Source organism: Nesoenas mayeri, assembly GCF_963082525.1.
Source record: "Nesoenas mayeri genome assembly, chromosome: 8".
In the NCBI taxonomy this organism is placed as follows: domain Eukaryota; kingdom Metazoa; phylum Chordata; class Aves; order Columbiformes; family Columbidae; genus Nesoenas; species Nesoenas mayeri.
In genome coordinates, this window is record NC_137554.1 from 16028713 (window position 1) to 16047136 (window position 18424).

Here is an 18424-nt window from a genome sequence, read left to right on the forward strand (position 1 = left end):
ACCCAGTCATTAAAATTACCAAGGCAACAGAGAGGGTGATTTTTAAGTAAGCAGCATTCAAAGTAGCATTTCTGGATAAATGGAAAAATAACTAGTATTAAACTTCTGTTAACTTTTTGCACCACATAAGTTCATAAGAATTATGCTGTTTGGTAAATATAATAAGAATTTCAACTAGACATATTTTAGTTAATGGCAAAATTTAAAAAAAAAAAAAAAAGTGCTTTGGGTCACAAAGATTTATTTGCTTTTAAAAGCTTACTTTTTAATACTATTCTTCCATGAAACCAGTCAACATACAATTGGCCTCTAAAACATTCATTGCACAAATCACAGTAGCAAGCTTACAAACAGACAACTAAGGTACGTAGCCTATGTCAGCATGGATGGGGCTCCATAGGAGTCTGTCACATCACCATGAATCACATCAGCAGCAGAGCTGACATTTCCCTGCACCTTGACCTGCTTTACCCACTCAGCACATTTTAACTACTCTTGTGAAAGTCTTTCAAATGTACTGTGAACACCATGTACCAGAGCTGTTCTACTTCTGTTACCTCCAATGTAACACAGAAGACTGTGTCACTGCAGATCACTACTTTAGGTTTCCATGGCTGCTGGCTTTGTCTCTCATGTGCACCCAGTTCTACTCAGACTAATTTTGTTCCTGTCTTCTTCCAGACGCTGTTACTTTTTCTCTTGTGTCTACCCAGAACAAAGCAGTTGTTCCACAGCACATGCAAACAGTATTTACATTATCACTTACTTGTCTATTTAACTCTCAGAGGCAGATGTCATATAATATCCTAAAACCATGTTATGAAATGATGTTTTCCTAGTAGAATGTTAGCAAGTCTGAAGTGGTTGCAATGAGGCTTTTACCCTAGAAATTTTTTTTGTCCTCTAAATTCTTTGAAACAATGCATATTCTATTTGTTTGGTTTTTTATCCAAGTTTGTGTCCTATACTTGTATCTCTGATCATTCAGCTCTATTTTGAAACCAGCATCAATGCTTGAAACTGCATCATTACCGTAAGAAGATACCTGGCAGCATGCAACTCCAGCTCACTTGCTTTGTGAAGATCCCCAGAGCACTCATGTTCTCACCAGTTTCCAGTGAATCATTTGCAGTGATTGCAGACTAAGCAGCCACCTCCTTCTCATAGTTGAGGAGCACCATGATTTCTGTTGCTACCAATGACAAGATCTCAGGGTCCTCAGCCATAATACTGAACACTTCACTGTTTTTTAAATGTCAAATGAAGACAGAGTGTGGAAACAGTTTGGTGCATTCTTCATCTGGAAATTTAAGTTCTCTTCATTCTAATGAGCACTTATTTCAAATCGGGTGAAGCAAAGCATAGATTTCTTCTTGATTTTTTAGCACTTGGATGCTCTTGCTTGACAGAGTATCAGGGATTAAATTAAAATAATTTCTAAGGCTTCTTGCCTTTAAAGCTTTTCTCCCTACTCTTGTTTTGTATAGTCCTTTTTTGCTTTAGAGTACTTGGATATGCATGCAGGAAGGCTGCAGTGTAACTTTTAATCCAATTGGTTGCACTCTATAATATACTGAATGAGCTTCCTTTAACAATGCAACAGAAAATGCTTAAGCAGTAACATTTTACAAATGCACTAAGGTAATTTATTTGGACACTTTGTATTTATGAGTCTTGTCTGCGCAAAGTAAGTTATCAAAAATTCTTCAAAGTTAAGGATGAAAAAAGGAATTTCTTCCAAGTACAAGAGAACTCTGACATAACATTGAAAACTCACTGAGCAGTTATAGCATCAAACTCTTATTTCCAGGGATGAACTATGCCTATAGTTGGAGGGAAAGTTAATGAAAGAGCCTATGTTTTGTGTGTTTGGAGTTAGCTAGTGAGTGGTTTGTTGGCACGGAGTATAAATTCCAAGTAGCCACACACAGCTGCTTTAATCTAGAGTAGTCGATATTGCCTCCAGATGACTAATATTCCTAGGACTTCTGAGCTACTAGCAGTTTTGACAGCCCCATTCTCTAGCTACACTTCTTTACCTGGTGCACCAAGACCAGGGAGAACAAGCTCCCCTGAGCTCTTCTGGGCCCTGTGACACATGGCATGCTACGTACTTCTCCCTCTGAACTTACACATCAATAGGCACCGTTATGTCTAGCAGCGCATGTGTACATGTGCTGGGCAGGGAAGGAACCCTTCCTAACTACTTTTAGGGATCATTACTGTATTCCTTTCCTCTTCCACATCACTGCAAGGGACACAGTCCAGTCCTAAATATAAATATGTAGTTTTAAGCACATACAATCATTACCTAGCATATAAACCATAAAAATAAAAATTATCCTATTAACAGGTATGGACACAATTATAATCTCTCACAGCCTTCTGCAACTTCACAAACCAACGGAGCTCTCACTAACAGCAATGGTTACATAGAAAATCGGACATTGTTAAAAATCTAATCAATGCTTACCATTAAATTTTTAAATTTTCTATTTTCTGCAATGTGGAAAAAGCCATCTCTTGTTAAAATCTTGATATGTTTCACTTCATTATTGTACCTGTAGGCAATGAATAGCTTATGAATATAAATGCGGTTTTAATCAGACAAAATCAATAATTACCTGAGGGCATGCCCCAATAACACCACACAAATAAATTCTTAAGACAAAATGTATATCTGTGCCAAAACAAAGCTGACATCTAATTAACCAAATATATTTATTAAAGTACAGCTAAAGAGGTAATCTGTATTCAGAAAAAAAAAAAAAGTCACAGCTAACTGCTCATTCTAATTGGGAATTCCCATCTATTTCTTACTTTTATATTCATGTTTATAAACAACATGGAAGTAAACAAGTCCCTCACGATAATTTGCATCCACAGAATTTATGAACCCACATTTTACTGAAACGTCTGCGATGCAAAGGGCTTTGTCAAGTTCTCACTGAAGTAAATGAAACAATCTTACTTCAGAGAAGCAGATCACATTGCACTCCAAACACTTGCTTACTCTCACCCAGCATACCAGACCATCATTTTTGTAGAATCAGTCACTACACCAGTGTTATAAAACTATAACTACCTTCTTACTACAAATTCTGGGTATTTTTGTCAGCAACTTCAGTTTTCCTATGCTGATTCTCTTAAAAGTTATGTATGATTATATTAAACGAAGCACATATTTATTTTTTCCTTATTTATTTGAAATGTTATCTAGACATAGAAAAGAACAGGAAAACTTTCTGTAGGAGATCTTATTCCACTTACTTAATACTAATTGCATATTCTCCTGACTCTTTGGTCCTGTGCCGCACCAGGTAAGTGCTATTTACTCTGTTAATAAGTTCGCTCTCTGCTTGCAATCTTTCCATTGCTCCTGCAAACCTGTAACAGAGAACAATAACAATTGCCTATGATTTTTTCAAAACTACAAAGTCTATCAAATATGCAATGCAGAGCTCCAGTATTCTGCATGTGATGGAGACTCAAAAAATACATCAGTTGCAACTGAATACCACTTCTAGATCTTTGAAGGAAGAATAAAGCATGAAAAAATTCTACACTGGGAGAGAAAATTCTTAATTAGAAAAGTACTTGTGCCCATGCTGAACACAATGCCCGTTAAGGAAAGTACTCAAACCTGAACGTTATCTGAAAAACTACTGGCCTGAATAGCTCATAAAACCAAATGTTTTTTCTGAATCATGTGTTGCAAGTGAAACAATAAAACAGTGGCCCAGAACCTTAGAACCTCCCTGAGATCCATTGGATTTATCTCAAAGCGAAAAATCTGCCACCATGAGTATATTGGGTAAAAAAAAGGCCGATAGGAAAATTTGCTATTTATACAACCACACTGTTTGATTTGGTCTCATCATTATTCATAATCTCTAGTGCCTAAAGTGTAAAGGGTAGACTACACATACACAGACAAGAAAAAAAAAAAAAATCAGCTGATTATGTCCAAATTTGAAAGAGCTGACATGAAGAGTTGAACACTATGACAAATAAGTCACTAATTCTGCAGCCTGACTGCATAGGCAGATTTATGCCCTTGCTCTGCCTTGCTGGTTTGAGTGGGACTTCATGAGAGGCTGTCAGCAGACAGCTATTTGCAAAACTAGAAGTTAAACTGTTAAATGAGGAAAATGACCTAGCTTCCAGGGAAAGGACGCCTATTTTACCATTTTAGAAAGCAGTCTCAAGGCACTCAGCATCACAGACCGCTGCTATGTAAAATCTCATACTAATATATCACTACCAATTAGAAGTGAGCTTTAAACGAAAAAATAGATATTTTATGAAACACAGCAGAGAAAACACATTTTGAAGTTTACCACAAAATACATTACTTTTTACAGCAAGTTACAGCCTGAAGTAATTTTTAGTTAAGTATTACAAATCCTCAGAAGATAAAGACTGATCAAATGATATGCTTTCTTCTAACGAAATTATAAATAGAGCAAATGCTAGATTTTAATTTAAAATAATGATTTTATATATTAAACATTCTATTTAGCTTGTTTAAAAAAAAAGAAAAAAATCAATGTTTGTTTAGATCTGAGTCTGATTTCACTTTTGGCAAACTAGAGGGAATCAGGACTAATGTGTAAATGACACATTATAAAATCAGTGAAAGAACAAAAGTGACGCTCATTCTGTTTTCTCAGAATCACCACGTCTTTACAAGAAGTGAGCTGAATTCTGGTAAACAGTGCACACACTACATAAGCCCCCGACCAGCAGTGGTTGTGGTTTTAATACATTGTCCTCTTATATTGCTACAGTCTTTTTTTTTTCCTTTTTTTAAGGAAATGCAGTATTCATGAGGCAAAATGTATTTAACATTATTCCTTCTCTTTATTCACTTCACATGTAAGACCTACTTGCACACTTCATAAGACTTCATATTATATGCATCTCTATTATTCTATTTCAGACCTCTGGGACTAAGGCTGCACAGCTACAGACTTGTAAACAAAAATGTCAAAATCATTAAGCACTTTATTACATCAGAAATGCTTTTAGGCAACGTATGGCATTGTTTCCCCAAACCATTACCCAATGCCTCCTTCAAAAGCCTAGAAAGGTTACACCAATATAAATTAAATTGTAATAAACACAGTTGTCTTTCTACAACTGTTTCTTTCAAAGAGTTTCTTGTAAGACTAGACAGGAACTCACCAGAGTTGTGAAGAGTAGTCTACTGGTTTAGGAACCTAAGACATGAAAAGATACAAGAGAATGAAGAACACATGTTAAATAGCATTGATCTATTGCCAATATCCAGATGAAACAAGTTATAAGAAGCAGAAGATCTAATTAGTCTGAAAGTCTATTTTCTTCTGAAGGAAGTTACAACAAGGGACAAATATTCCACACCATTCTGAAAGTAGTACAGAATATTTTAACTCTTTACTGCTGTGACAGATTTTTTTTTTTACTTAACAGAACTGTTAGAAGTTTTCCTGATAGTGTCTACATTCAAGTTTCATACATAAAATAGCCCAATGCTACATACTGTTGAAAAGTATCATTAAAATATGCAACAAATTTACAGTAACATGTATAAAATTCACTTTGTGTATGGCCTTAGAAAGACTGTCTACTAGGAAATACAGCATATCATCTTCTGAGAGCGCTAAGGATAATCCATAAATTGTCTTATATGGCATCATTCACACCTTTGTATTTGACTTGGTTAACTCGTACTAGATTTTAATACGCACAGAATTTGATTCTCAAATTCGATTTCAAAAAATTAAGCAATCTACGATCAGTTTACAAAATGGACATTATATGTATACATAAACATACGCATAGATAATGCTTACACATGCACAAGATGCACAGTATAGCAATCCCTGTGAAAATCGGCCCTGCATTTTGACCTTCTGGTGTATGATATTTCGGTATTAGCCTACTCTTCTAAAACAACATGTGAAAATAGCGAAGTGCTGAAAAATTTATTTTAGCGGAAGCTTAGCATACAATCCACAGACTTATAACCTAATGTCATATAAAGTCATAATTTTTTTTTTCTTCCAGTAAAACCAAAGAATGTTTTATTATTTTCTGGAATCTAATAGGGAAAAATTACAGTAACATTCTTCTCACAGTTTTTAGTTTATGATACATGGAATGTCTTCAGCAGCGACTTGCAAACACAGATCAAGTCACAAAGATATTATTATACAGGCCTACAAACTTAAATTAATTGAAAATGACATCAACTACATTCTCACTAACTTGATATCACTATCAACAGAGATATCTTAACAAATCTATAAACCTGGCCATGAAATGAACTCCAGTGATGGGACCAAAAAAACACCCAAAACCAACAACAACAACAAAAAAACCCAATAAACACAACACCACACACACACACACACACAAAAAAGCAAAACAGCAAAACACAAACAACACAAACCACACAACACAACAAACCAACACAAAAATCCCCACCTCCCTGCATTCTGCAGTTAAACTTGTGAAAATCAAGTAACGAAAAATTTGTGTGTTAACCTGTCCAAAAGACTATGGTATGTCCTAGTAGTATTGCTCAGGTAGTAACAGGCAGCTTTTGGATGGAAAAAAACAGAACAGGAAGCTATGAAGTGATTATTGAACCAGAATATTGTAAACTAGATGACAGCAGATGGTCTGAGTTGAGGGAGCATACAGAGGAATATAATGTTTCCAACCTCTTGTGGTAGTAACCGCAAAAAGCACAGTTACTGGAACGCAAAAATGCAAAATTATTGATACAAGTAAGAACTGGTACAATTTCACCATCGTAAGGCTCTCATTTTCTTGCTAAGAAGCCTCAATCCTGTAGTTACATAAATGTACTTACATTCTCAGATAAATTCAGAACATTTTTTATTGAGAAAATTAAAAAAAAAAAAAAAGATAAGGAATTAAATTAGTATCTCTCCTAATTTGTCTTTCTCCACAGAAGTAAACAAAACTGCTCAGTTTTTTTGTGATAGGATAGGGATTTGGCTAACTTTAAATTTACTTAAGATGTACCTTCCATCACTGCACTGTTAAGATTCATTTCCATAAACCAAAATTTGCAGAGTTCACAAAGCTCTGCTTACTGCCTTTGATATAAAGGTCATTCAAACCTAAATACATATTTACTTGAATGCCTCTCAACCCAAGATGTTTATGATAAAATTCTGAAATTTACAGGACAGCCACAAACTGATTTTTTTTTTCTACATAACAAAGCAGACCCTAGTGTGGAACATGTTAAAGTTCTCTCTTGTAAAGCCAGGTCACATGTTCAGCTTGCAGAACACTAAATCTATGCAGGTGTTAAAACAGTCATTAAGTTAGCCTAGTTCTGGAGATAAAAATGGAAATTTATTACTCCCAAACAGTGTAGACAAAGAGCTCTCAGACTAGCATTTATAGTGCTGATGGTGTGCAAACCCCTTTGAAGTGCAGGGGCCCTAATGCAGCGAGGTGCCACCCCTGGGTGCAGCAGTGGCACTTCAGAACCCCACAGTCACTGATGCTGTTGCTTGGGCACCTCTGCTTCTTGTAATGGTGAGACTTGGAAAAAAGTTAACAGATTATGAATTTGCTGACAAAGAATTCTCATGATAAATGTTTTAGTGAAGTGATCAAATGAAACATTTCAAGGCCAAGCAGGCACTTACAGATTCTTTACATGTTGTGAGGTATTTCCATAATACATTATGTATTAATTTCATTATTTGTATTATCCTCCATAAGACTAATTAAATGACATGCATTCTATCAGCAACAGGATAAGAAAGGATAGGTTTTTTTTAAAAAAAAAAAAGCATTCTTAATTTGTCAAGTAATCCCACCATATTGAAAAGGATATAAAAAAAAACCAACAATGGTTTAAGTCCATCCTTCAGAGCAGTTAAACAATAGATTGAGTAGACCTTTTCATTAATTTTGGATGGACAGCTATATATATAAGTAACAAGTGTCATTCATAGTCATGAAATAGAATAAAATAAAATGTTACTTCAGAAGCTATAGGCTCATACTGTGCTACATATCCAATGTCTCTACACAAATGAGAAAACTGGAAGAAAGCTAGGAAGAACCAGATATTACTCACTTGGTGCAAAAAATGTCTGCTGACATATACTACTTATTGCAAAGAGGAAAAAATTGTTTATAGGTACATCTGTAAAAAGTCTGGAATATAGATATTCTGGAGCTCAGCAGTTTTTCATTCAATATTCATTCCTAAGTCTTTTGATATATGTATTTTATGCTGTTTCTGGGCATTTTTATATCTGCTGGCTATAAAAACTGTTAGACTTAATAATAACAGTAAAAGTTACAGCATGTTTAAAACCTGATTGATGTTTCAGTATCTTTAACTGCATCATTTATCATAATAAGATGTTTATATTTCATCTTTCCAAGTTAACAGTGGTGAAGCATCAATTTATCTTTTTGTTCTGATCATGACAGCGGTTGGTAACATTTCATGAATAATATTTATTCATTCTGTAAAACTGTATTATTTGCAATACTCCTCCAAATAGTATATTTCTAAATTTAGCAGAAAGCTTTATCACTAGAAAGGAGTCTCCACAACACCACAGTAGTTTTTCTTTCAACTTTGGATATCCTGCTTCCTCTGCCTTAGAGGAGAGCAGTGGTTCCTAAAATGTTGCTAGAAGTTGCTGTCAGTGACACTACACAACGACTGACTGGACTGCTCCAGGATCCTACAGAAGGTACTGCCTGTGTCCAGGACAGTGACACCATGGCACAGGAAATCCAGAGCTTTTACAACAAGCAAGGGGATGAAGGGAAGAATCCTAGATTCACATAACATTTTCATCTTTATTCCAGACCTGCTCTCTCATCCAGTCTAACATACCTTGTACCTATGAACATTCTGTGTATCTGTATCTGTGTATTCTCTTCAAACAAAATTTTGAAAACATAAGGTACTAAAGATGTCTCAAGATATACTAATGTATTTATATTCTTTAGGATCACATGTATATCTATCAGTAAGTCAAACAGTTGTGAATTAAGTTAAAAGAAGTTAAAGCTGGCTTAAAGCAGAATAAGGAATATGATTCATCAGTGGTTTTATGGGTTTACATCAATTAATCTCAGTAAAGGGACATATAGTAATCTGATGCAGTTGTAGAGGGCAGAGTATGAAGAAAAAAACATACAGTATGTTAACACCTCACTACATCTGTATACAAAACTCTTCAGTGCATATTATAAAATAATTTTTCTTACTGTTAACCCTGAACTTTTCTAGATTGAGAACATCCTTGTGTGAAATAAAGGCAAGGAAGAATCTACAGAAAGGAGAAAATTTATCAAGCAGTCTGAATACAAAGCTTTATACCAGTTTTATGCATGTTTAAACTCACTACTTGTGGTGTAATCCCTCTCTCTAACTCAAAGCGACTGGGGAATAGATTAGAACTGCAGCATTCCCACCTTACTGCTGGGGACATAAGAAAGTGCACTTTCACATAAAATGTGTTTGTTCTGTACTCTGGAAACTCTTTATATGGTTCAATTTATTAATATTCCCAAAAGTTAAATCCGTTTCCCAAACATGTTTTCTTGACATGTCCTATTTACCTCCAATAACCAGAAGTATTAGAATGCTGTATTTAAAGCAATATTGAACAAACCACGAAAACACGAACTAGACACAATATTATTTTTGTAAGGTAAGATTAATAAAGAGAGGATATGAACTAGGCAGCTTTTCAGTAAGATGACAAACAGAATTAAACAATTGTACTTACACATGGGCTAGGCTTTACTGCATCACTTGGGAAGAATCCAAGTTCTCCTGTTGTTAGATTCCTGCCCTAGAAAAAAAAAAATCCTTTTTGAGACATAATTGGGATTAATAGTGAATAATAATACACATGCACAGGAATTTAGGACAACAAGAGTGTATCAAAGAGTCTTTAACATAAAATGCTGTTTTAATAAAATGTTACTCAAGAGTTGTGTGGTTTTTATTGTGGCTGAGTGTTTAATTTATATAATGAAGAAATAATTATAGCTGTTACACTTGAGAGGTTTGAGAGATGCGATGCAAGATGGGTGCTCAGAGCTCAGGTTGTGATTTCCGGTTCTGTCCACGTCTGCCAGTGTCTGATACTTTCATTAGCGTTAATTGTCTCCTTTCAAGTTGGCCTCACTCTCATGGGAGTTGCCACAATGCAGCATAACAGTTTTCCAATGTGAGCATGCCACAATGCAGCAGCAGCACCCAAGAAATCATGCTAACTTCAGTGTGAATTTATGGCTAATAATCCATCAGCCAGCTCAGATACAAAGTTCTATAGTTAAGGGTTCCCATAAGTGATGCAAAAAGTTGGAAATCAGGTAGGCACAAGAATTAAAGATTATCTCTGCCTACTATATACGTTGTTGATCCGCATACACAACTGGGTGTCCAGCAGCAGAAATGCATCCAGCACAGCCTAAACTGAGCCTTAGATGCAACACAACTGCCGCCCCAAAGCTGCAAGGCCACCAATAGTGACCTGATCAGGTCAAAGTCATGCCTCAGCAGCTCATAACTCACCCCCAGCTTTCATGAAGGATGGCCCCTCAGCCAGGCAGCAAAAAACCCCACCTTTCTAGTGCTAGTAAACATTTGGCTGTGACCACACTGACCACATTTTCATAGCAGAACAGAGCACATAGCTAACAATTCTAACATTATATTACAGACACATAAAACGAGGGCATCAAAATGTGTATTTTGACAAACAAATGTTTGCATTTAACAGATTTTTAGAAGCACATAAATCCCTAACCTCCATTAAATTTAATATACAGACTGCAAACAGACTACATTCAGCATTTGAAAATGACATTGGGAATCAGCACTTTACAAGCACTGTCATGTTGAAAATTACACTTATTTTTTATTTTTGATGGCATACCTGCAACATAAAAAAATTGAAAGTGGAAAAATGCTTCAGAAACAGATGTGGTATTTCTTTGGCGTTTTTGTTCATTTTGTTTCTGTAATACTAAATATGTAATTGCACCCTAATACTTTACCAACTTCACCAAATATACAGAGAAGTGCAGGGGAGGCAAAGGAGAGAGAAAAGCAGTTAAGCAGTAGCTAAGCCACAGTATGTCAAATACCGATGATATTTAAAAAATAATTATGTGGAAACAAGTGACAGTCTTACAGATCTGAACCTGTCAGCAAAGCTTCTTTGCCCTCTTTCCCACTATCTGCTTGAATGCAAGTCACCCTTTGCATACATATATTCTATTTACTCCCAAATCATTAATCCCTCTGAAGTACAGATTTAATTTATAAGCAGAGCTCTGACACAGTTTCCCATCTAAGTGATATTATTTACAACACTATTCTTATCTGAATAGAAAGCGATAATGCAGTCAATAAAACCAGCCACTGAATAAAATATATAAACAAGAAAAAGCATTTGAAGGAACACAACTGAACTTCAGTTTTGTATGTGCCCATACACCATTGCTATTCATTAAAAACATTGATATAAAATGGAAGAAGCTGAACAAGATGACACATCATACAACATATGTCCACAACAACTAGAAAGCAGCCAAAGATCAATGATGAGCTCAGGTACAGACCTCTGTATTACCTTCTGAAAGTGCAAAAAGGAACATAATTTCATTTGTTCTATAGCATTTCATAATGTTTATAGTGCTTCCTCCTGCAAGTCAGAAATACAGTCTGAGTACTTACAAGATTATCCCTTACTGTTTTTCCAGCAATGTATTTGCACACCCCGAAATCTATTATAGTATGCAAGCTAGTTTTGACTTGCAGACATTTAAATGCTTCAGTCTGCACTGAATTATACCAAACTGAGTTGTTCTATGAGCTCAAGTAAAAATGAAGAAGACAAAAATAAAGCCACATTATAGTCACTGAAAAAACTGTAGCACGTACAGAAAGACCAGACCATGGGAGGATATGATGTAGAGCCAGCATTATACTACCTGGCTTAGATACTGCTACCAGTACACAGTGATATGAATCACAGCTTAAAAACCCAGCACAGCAGCAAAGATTATGAGATTAACTGTGGTCTGTACTGGTTAAATCATTATAGTATCACAATGCAGACATTATAATTTATGCACATGCAGAATAAGGAAACTGAACTGCAGTCCACAGGCTGCATGGAACATACATGCGCACTTTAAGTATTCTGTAGGCAACAAGTCTATTGCACTTGCAACAAAAAAATAATCATACAGAGGAGACTGCCTTAAACATTCATTGAACTGAAGTGGTAAGAAACTACATCATCAGTGGGCAGATTTATATGAAAGCTACAGAATTAAGAAATACTCTCTGCCCAAGCAAAAATGCCATAATTTCCTTAGGTGTCAGCACTTATTGGAAGATGCTGTTCTGTGCAGCAGTGGGACACAGAGAGGCTATAAGTGAAGTACATATTGCATGGATGCATACTTCATCAAGATCAAAGCAAAAGCAGCAGTACAGTCACATGGACAGAATCTCTCATCACACAAAATATCCCCAATTACTGTGACCACCACAAAACTTTGCCTTTGCATTTTGAGCAATACCATGAATGCAATAAGCAGTGAGGCAACCCAAGAAGGGCTTTGTCTTCTGAAGGCAAGCTTCTCATGAGATAACTGCAGATGGCTTTGTTAGTTAAAGAAATGCAAATCTTTAACAGAACAGGGTTTTATTTATTACACATTCCTGAAGGAAACCACTCACTTTAAAATGCTCTGTCAATAATGAGCTCATACAAATAATTTGATAATGTCCTTCAGAGACTAGGTTATTTTGTTTACATTTAGAAATCTTAGCTAAATTCTTCAAGGCTTGGTGTAATTATATGCAAAACCATGACCTGTTTTTAGATGATGATTTCAAAATTTAAGATCTATCCATCAAATCATGAACAGCAGCAAAATTATTATGCCACCATACTTCACTTCAATTAATTATTTCTTTCTGCTTTATGCTTCCTCCTTGGTAATTGCTTATTGTTTGATGAGTAAGCATTTCCCTTGAACACTGCCCTGCAATGGCTTATGGTCATTATAAAAGAGAAGCAAAGGACTGGACAGAATTAGTTTAAAAACATATTATGCATATACTATTACATTGTATTTCTAGATTATATTAAAATATATATTACTTGCATGTGTGTGAATATATGCATACATATTCATATATGTAAGGACCAATGAAGCCCTTCAGTCCATTTCTTTCAACAACAGTCTCAGCCAGACTAGAGGCCAATTCACGGCTCTGGTACCTGTTTTAATGAGGGAGACTTTCTGAAGCCATTTAACACATTTGCTCTGTATTTCCAGAATGCTGCTTGTTACTTAGCTATGCAATGCCCATTAGCTTCATTGGACATGCATAGTACTAGAACTCCAGGATCACTAAAATCCAGGATCAATAAAATCCTTCTCTCATTTTCATATTGTTTACTGCAAAGTGTGGAGAAGAGAGGAAAGAGACACAAAAAATTACAAACAAAATTAGAAACCAAAAGGCAAAAGACATGTTCAAAAGGTACTTTCAGAGTGCTGCCTCCTCAGTGTTTCAATTTTATAAGTATATTTATAATATACTTACTGCCTTTTAGCTGTTTACAGCAGGACCACTAACTACTGAAGCATTAGAAAGTACATCTGTAATAGCTATTACTTGATATGGGTTTAATTTGCAATAAAGAAAAGCTGGTTTTGAAAAAGGAAGGGATCAGCCCAGGAAATATCTGTATTCTTTTGGCATACTTGAGAAACATGATTGCCTGAGGATGGCGGGTAATTGCAATGCAAACCTGTAAAACTAGAATTATATCTTATAGTAGGCACTGTGGCACCACTGAGAGCCTCTAACCTCAGGGTAAGCAGGGACCAATTTACTCAAACAGAACTCAGAAGAAGAAAGAAATACTCACATCTATAATAAAAATATGGCTACTTCAAAGCTACACTACTACAGTTGAAACAACTAGTAGTGCTCTGGTTAAAGGGTCTGAAATTTCCATGTAAAACACCAAGTTTTCAACTCTCTTTTCCCCCAGCACCCTTTCGTTTTCTTATTTCATTCTGCAAGTGATGTTAGCCAAGCACCAGCCAGGCAAGCAGCACATGTCTAGTCTTGCCCTTGACTGAGCAGAGAAAAGCAGAGTTCTGTGTAAGGGAACACGTGTATCAGCATAAGACCATCCTTCTCTTTACAGGCAGCCAGGTGTTTACTGAGAAGAGTAAAATAAATTGTGGCAGTATCAACACCTCGGCATTACACACTCTCTTTGAAGAAAGCTTGGGTTTGGGATGATACCAGTGAAAAAGCAGAAAGTAAATTCATGGAATACAGAAGTGCTCACCCCAGCCATTTCATTGTCTCTGTGACTGATCACAGTTTGTCTCTCAGAAACATATCTGCTGTTTCATTAGAAAAAAATCCCATATTCCTCCCATTTTCCAGACTGCATAACAGGTAGATTCATGTGTGTATATGGTCTTGAATTGCTACAGAACTTAGCACAGCAATTGCTATATGATCATTCAAACATTAACTCATCAGAATTTTAACGTCTATCAAAACATATTTGATTGCAGTTAAGCTACAGCTTAAGCATTGCTTAGTAACTTGTAGTATTTATTTGATGTACTCTAAAGAACGAAAAAAATAAACCACACGTACTTATATATTACGAGCACTTGAATTTCTATACTGAGCAACAAGCAACTTGAAAATCCACTCTAATATTAGCAGGTAAACTGTAAATTACTCTTAAATGGCTCTTGAATAAAACTTACAAATTATAATACAAACTGTGTTTTCCAAGTTTTTTTTCTGAATATGTATTTCGAAATACCAATGTCATTACAAGACTTCTAAAAAAATCTGTATTAGGCAGTCCATGCCAAGACAGCTCAAGAGAAATAAAATTTCCCAAATGATGCTAATGGAGACGACAATTTTCATTAAGATTCAAATGCATTACTAAGGCTTCTGGGGAAAAAACCTCACGTGCTTCCCAGTTTCTGCTTGTTAAGCACAGTGAGACTCTAGCTAAATTCTTTAGTGTGATAGGTACAAAAAGCATCTAAGACAAGTTCCAGTAGATCAAGTTGACAGATGTATATGAACATGGCAATAAAATCAGTCCTACAAGGTGCCAATAATTCTCACTCATCCTAAGTGTATTAGTCAGATGATTACTTTCTATCCAGTCACAAATCAAAAGTGTGCTTAAACGCTTCTATGGATCAGAACTCAAGACCTTGCAGAACCAAGTCCTACATATGAAACTATATAGGCCAAAAGCTCACAATCAACATTTGAAAAAAATTTATTTTTAGTGATGTGACATGTCGATGGTCTGCTAAATAACATGTTGTGAGAGTTTTGAGGTGGGGCCTGTTTGTTTGTTGTTGGTTGGGATTTTTGATGTTGTGATTGGTTAGGGCTTTTTGTGGTTTTGTTTGTGTGTTCCTTGTTTGTTCAGTGGGGGGGAAGACAGGTGTTACAGTTATTCACATAGTTGTTAATAGATAAAGCAATTCTATTATTTATGACTTCCTCATGTTAAGTGTTCTTCAGGATGATGCAGTGGCATAGGAACAAATTTCACTGATTCAGTCCTGAAGAGTTTGGAGACAATTAAGTCCTAACTGAAGCTAGCAAAAAAAATAAACTGAATGACCTAACTCACGTAAGAGACCAAGCAGTTTTTATAATTAAATTCATTAAATTATTATAGCCTCAAAGAAAAAAGAAAATCATAAAGACAGACACAGGAAAAATTCAAGACAACAGACACTTCCCAATTGTTGGTCTATTAATATCCTGAAAATTCTTCTATTTAGTTCTATTTTCATTTATCCAGTATCAGTAGTAAAGAGGATTCTAGTATGAACAATTAAGAAAAATGACACGTTTTAATGCATTTGTCCTTAAAGTGAATGCAAGAGAGCATTTTGAATCTGTTTATAGTTCTCAATTAAAAAGAAACGTCAGTAACAGAAGTAGAGATGCGAACCACGTGATACTGAATTTTGCCACCAAGAGAATATACTTTTCCCATGTAGACAAAAAACTATCCTCAACCGATTTGAGAGGTCATCAAGAAGTTTAGCTGTTGTTCTGTTTTGCAGAGCTGTTTCTTTCCCCTATAAATCTAATATTCGTAACTGGGTTTTGCCAATATAGCTTTTAGTCCTGGTATGTTAAAGAAGCAGTGACTGAAAATTCACAGGACTTCACTGTTTATGTGCCAAACATTCTCCTTAACTCCTGTAATTTCAATAGAAAGATCGCTACCAATGCCGTATTCTTGCAGATTTGTTCACTGGAACCTTAAGGCTGCGAGAATGAAGCTTTACACAATACAGAAACTACTGGCACTTTTTAAAGTAGTATTTTAAAAGCAGTAGTATTAAGACAATTATTTTGTATTAGTATTAGACACTTATTTTGGATAAAACATAAAGATATTATTTTATTTCAAAAAGGAAAAAAGTTACAGAATAAATATATCAAATAAGAATTTAATATCTGAGACTAATGTAATACAGCCATTAGCTAAATCATCCAATACCTGCCAAAATAAGCTATGTGCATCTCCTCTAATCAGTTCAATAGTGTCCCCTATCTGGATGTGCAATGGTGGACCATCATGTGTTGCTGGCTGTGGTATTCCGCTGTAGTTTCGAATCACTTGCATTTTTGGTAATCCTGAACAAACAAACAAACAAAAAAAAAGAAAACATAAGTAAGCATATATCTTCAGTTAATACAATGTATAAATTCTGACGACCACAAATCAATCAACAAAGAGACACTGTCTTTAATAAGTACCTGACTAAAGCAATGCCTTAGTGCTATACCACGTACAACCTAGTAGAAAAGAACTACTTTGAAAAATACATCTTTGTCCTCCCTTCTTATTGGGGTAAAGTTGATTTCGTGTCTATGGAGGCTCCTTCCTGTACATGTGCACCCCTGGCTCTGTATAAGGTTCAAATATCAAGGTTTTATTTGTAGTTCAAGGAAAAAATTGTGATGAACTAGTATTAAAGACACCAATATGAATAATCTCATCAGCTTTAGACAAGTATTTTCAAAAAGCCTAATGCTGATGAGAACATGCCCAAGAGACAATTCTTCTAGGCTTCTCATAAGCCTTTTTCTTCTTCTGAAAATAAATAAAAAAAAAAAACCACATACAAACAAACAACAAACAAATAAAACACACACACACAAAAACAACAGACAGTGGTTTTGAATACATGTAGCAAAGCCTGGATCAATTTAAGGTTAAGGTCCATTTCTTAACAGCACTTAAAGAATCATAGTGTATTGCACTAAAAGAGCACATTTTCATAGAATAACACTGGAAATCAAGCAAAGTACCACCCACTCCATAATAAAGTAAAAACTATTTCAATTACTCTCCATTCATCTTTAAGTAAAAATTTATAAATAATTTCCCTGGTTGTATGGGGATATAGTGGAAGATTTGGCGAGGAGGCTAGTTAAATGTCAATATGCTCAAGTGACTTGCACCTGTCTATAGAAAAAGCACATACATCACACTAATTGTTTTACTGACCTCGTGTGCTTGATGAGTAGAATCTCTGTGTTAGATAGCATAGGCCTGTGAAGAATGTCTAGGCACCTTATAACTACGTCTGAGATTCCTGCTTTGTTGTGAGAAAGAGCGGGAGGCTGCGCCTGCCTGAAGCCTTGAATTATAGGCGAGTTCAGCAGCCTCAGCTATCTTCCAGCAGGGCTGAACTTACCAGTGCCTGCGTCCCCACTTGCGTCACCTCTGCTGGGAGCTTAGGTGCTACTTTGGAGATCCCCCAGTAGAGAGGTAACTAAAATAAAATTCGCTCTTTGCAATGTATTCATGGCCTCTGGCTCTTCTTGCAACGTGTCTGCATGTGCGTACACACTGGTTTTAACTCCATGTGAGATGTTAAAAACTGCCGCAATTAAGTGAACATATCCATTTATAATCTTATCCAGAACATTTATGGTTAAGTAAGATTTTGTAATACTGTATATTAATAAAAGCAAGAGTAAAAGCATGCAAAGTCAAGGGAGCTGGGCTGCCATATTCAAGCAGTTTCTTGCTGGAGAATCATGATTAACTTAATTCTAACAACAAAGGATCAACAGGCCTACAAAAGACCTATTTCTATTGCAAAATGGCCACTGTAATTTAGGTGGCAAGAAATACAATTACCCATGTTCTCTTCTAAATTGTATGAAAGATGAAAGAGATCACCTTCAATAATTACTACTCACTGTATTTAAGAATAAATACTAAACCAAAGTGCTGACAAAATGTAAAGCAAAGTAATACCAGCTCTTATGTTACTCAACCCAAATGAC

At 35.6% G+C, this 18424-nt stretch overlaps 1 protein-coding gene across 1 annotated transcript in view; it reads right to left on the reverse strand.

Moving 5' to 3' along the window:
* The window catches only part of VAV3 (vav guanine nucleotide exchange factor 3), a gene marked incomplete at its 5' end in the record, with an annotated part of 160456 nt that overhangs the window by 11456 nt on the left and 130576 nt on the right, over positions 1 to 18424 (reverse strand). The window contains 5 exons of the mRNA XM_080348607.1: positions 2474 to 2561; positions 3271 to 3387; positions 5188 to 5222; positions 9792 to 9857; positions 16623 to 16759. Of these exons, the coding sequence (XP_080204733.1) occupies positions 2474 to 2561; positions 3271 to 3387; positions 5188 to 5222; positions 9792 to 9857; positions 16623 to 16759 (443 nt within the window). The remainder of the gene's footprint in view (positions 1 to 2473; positions 2562 to 3270; positions 3388 to 5187; positions 5223 to 9791; positions 9858 to 16622; positions 16760 to 18424) is intronic.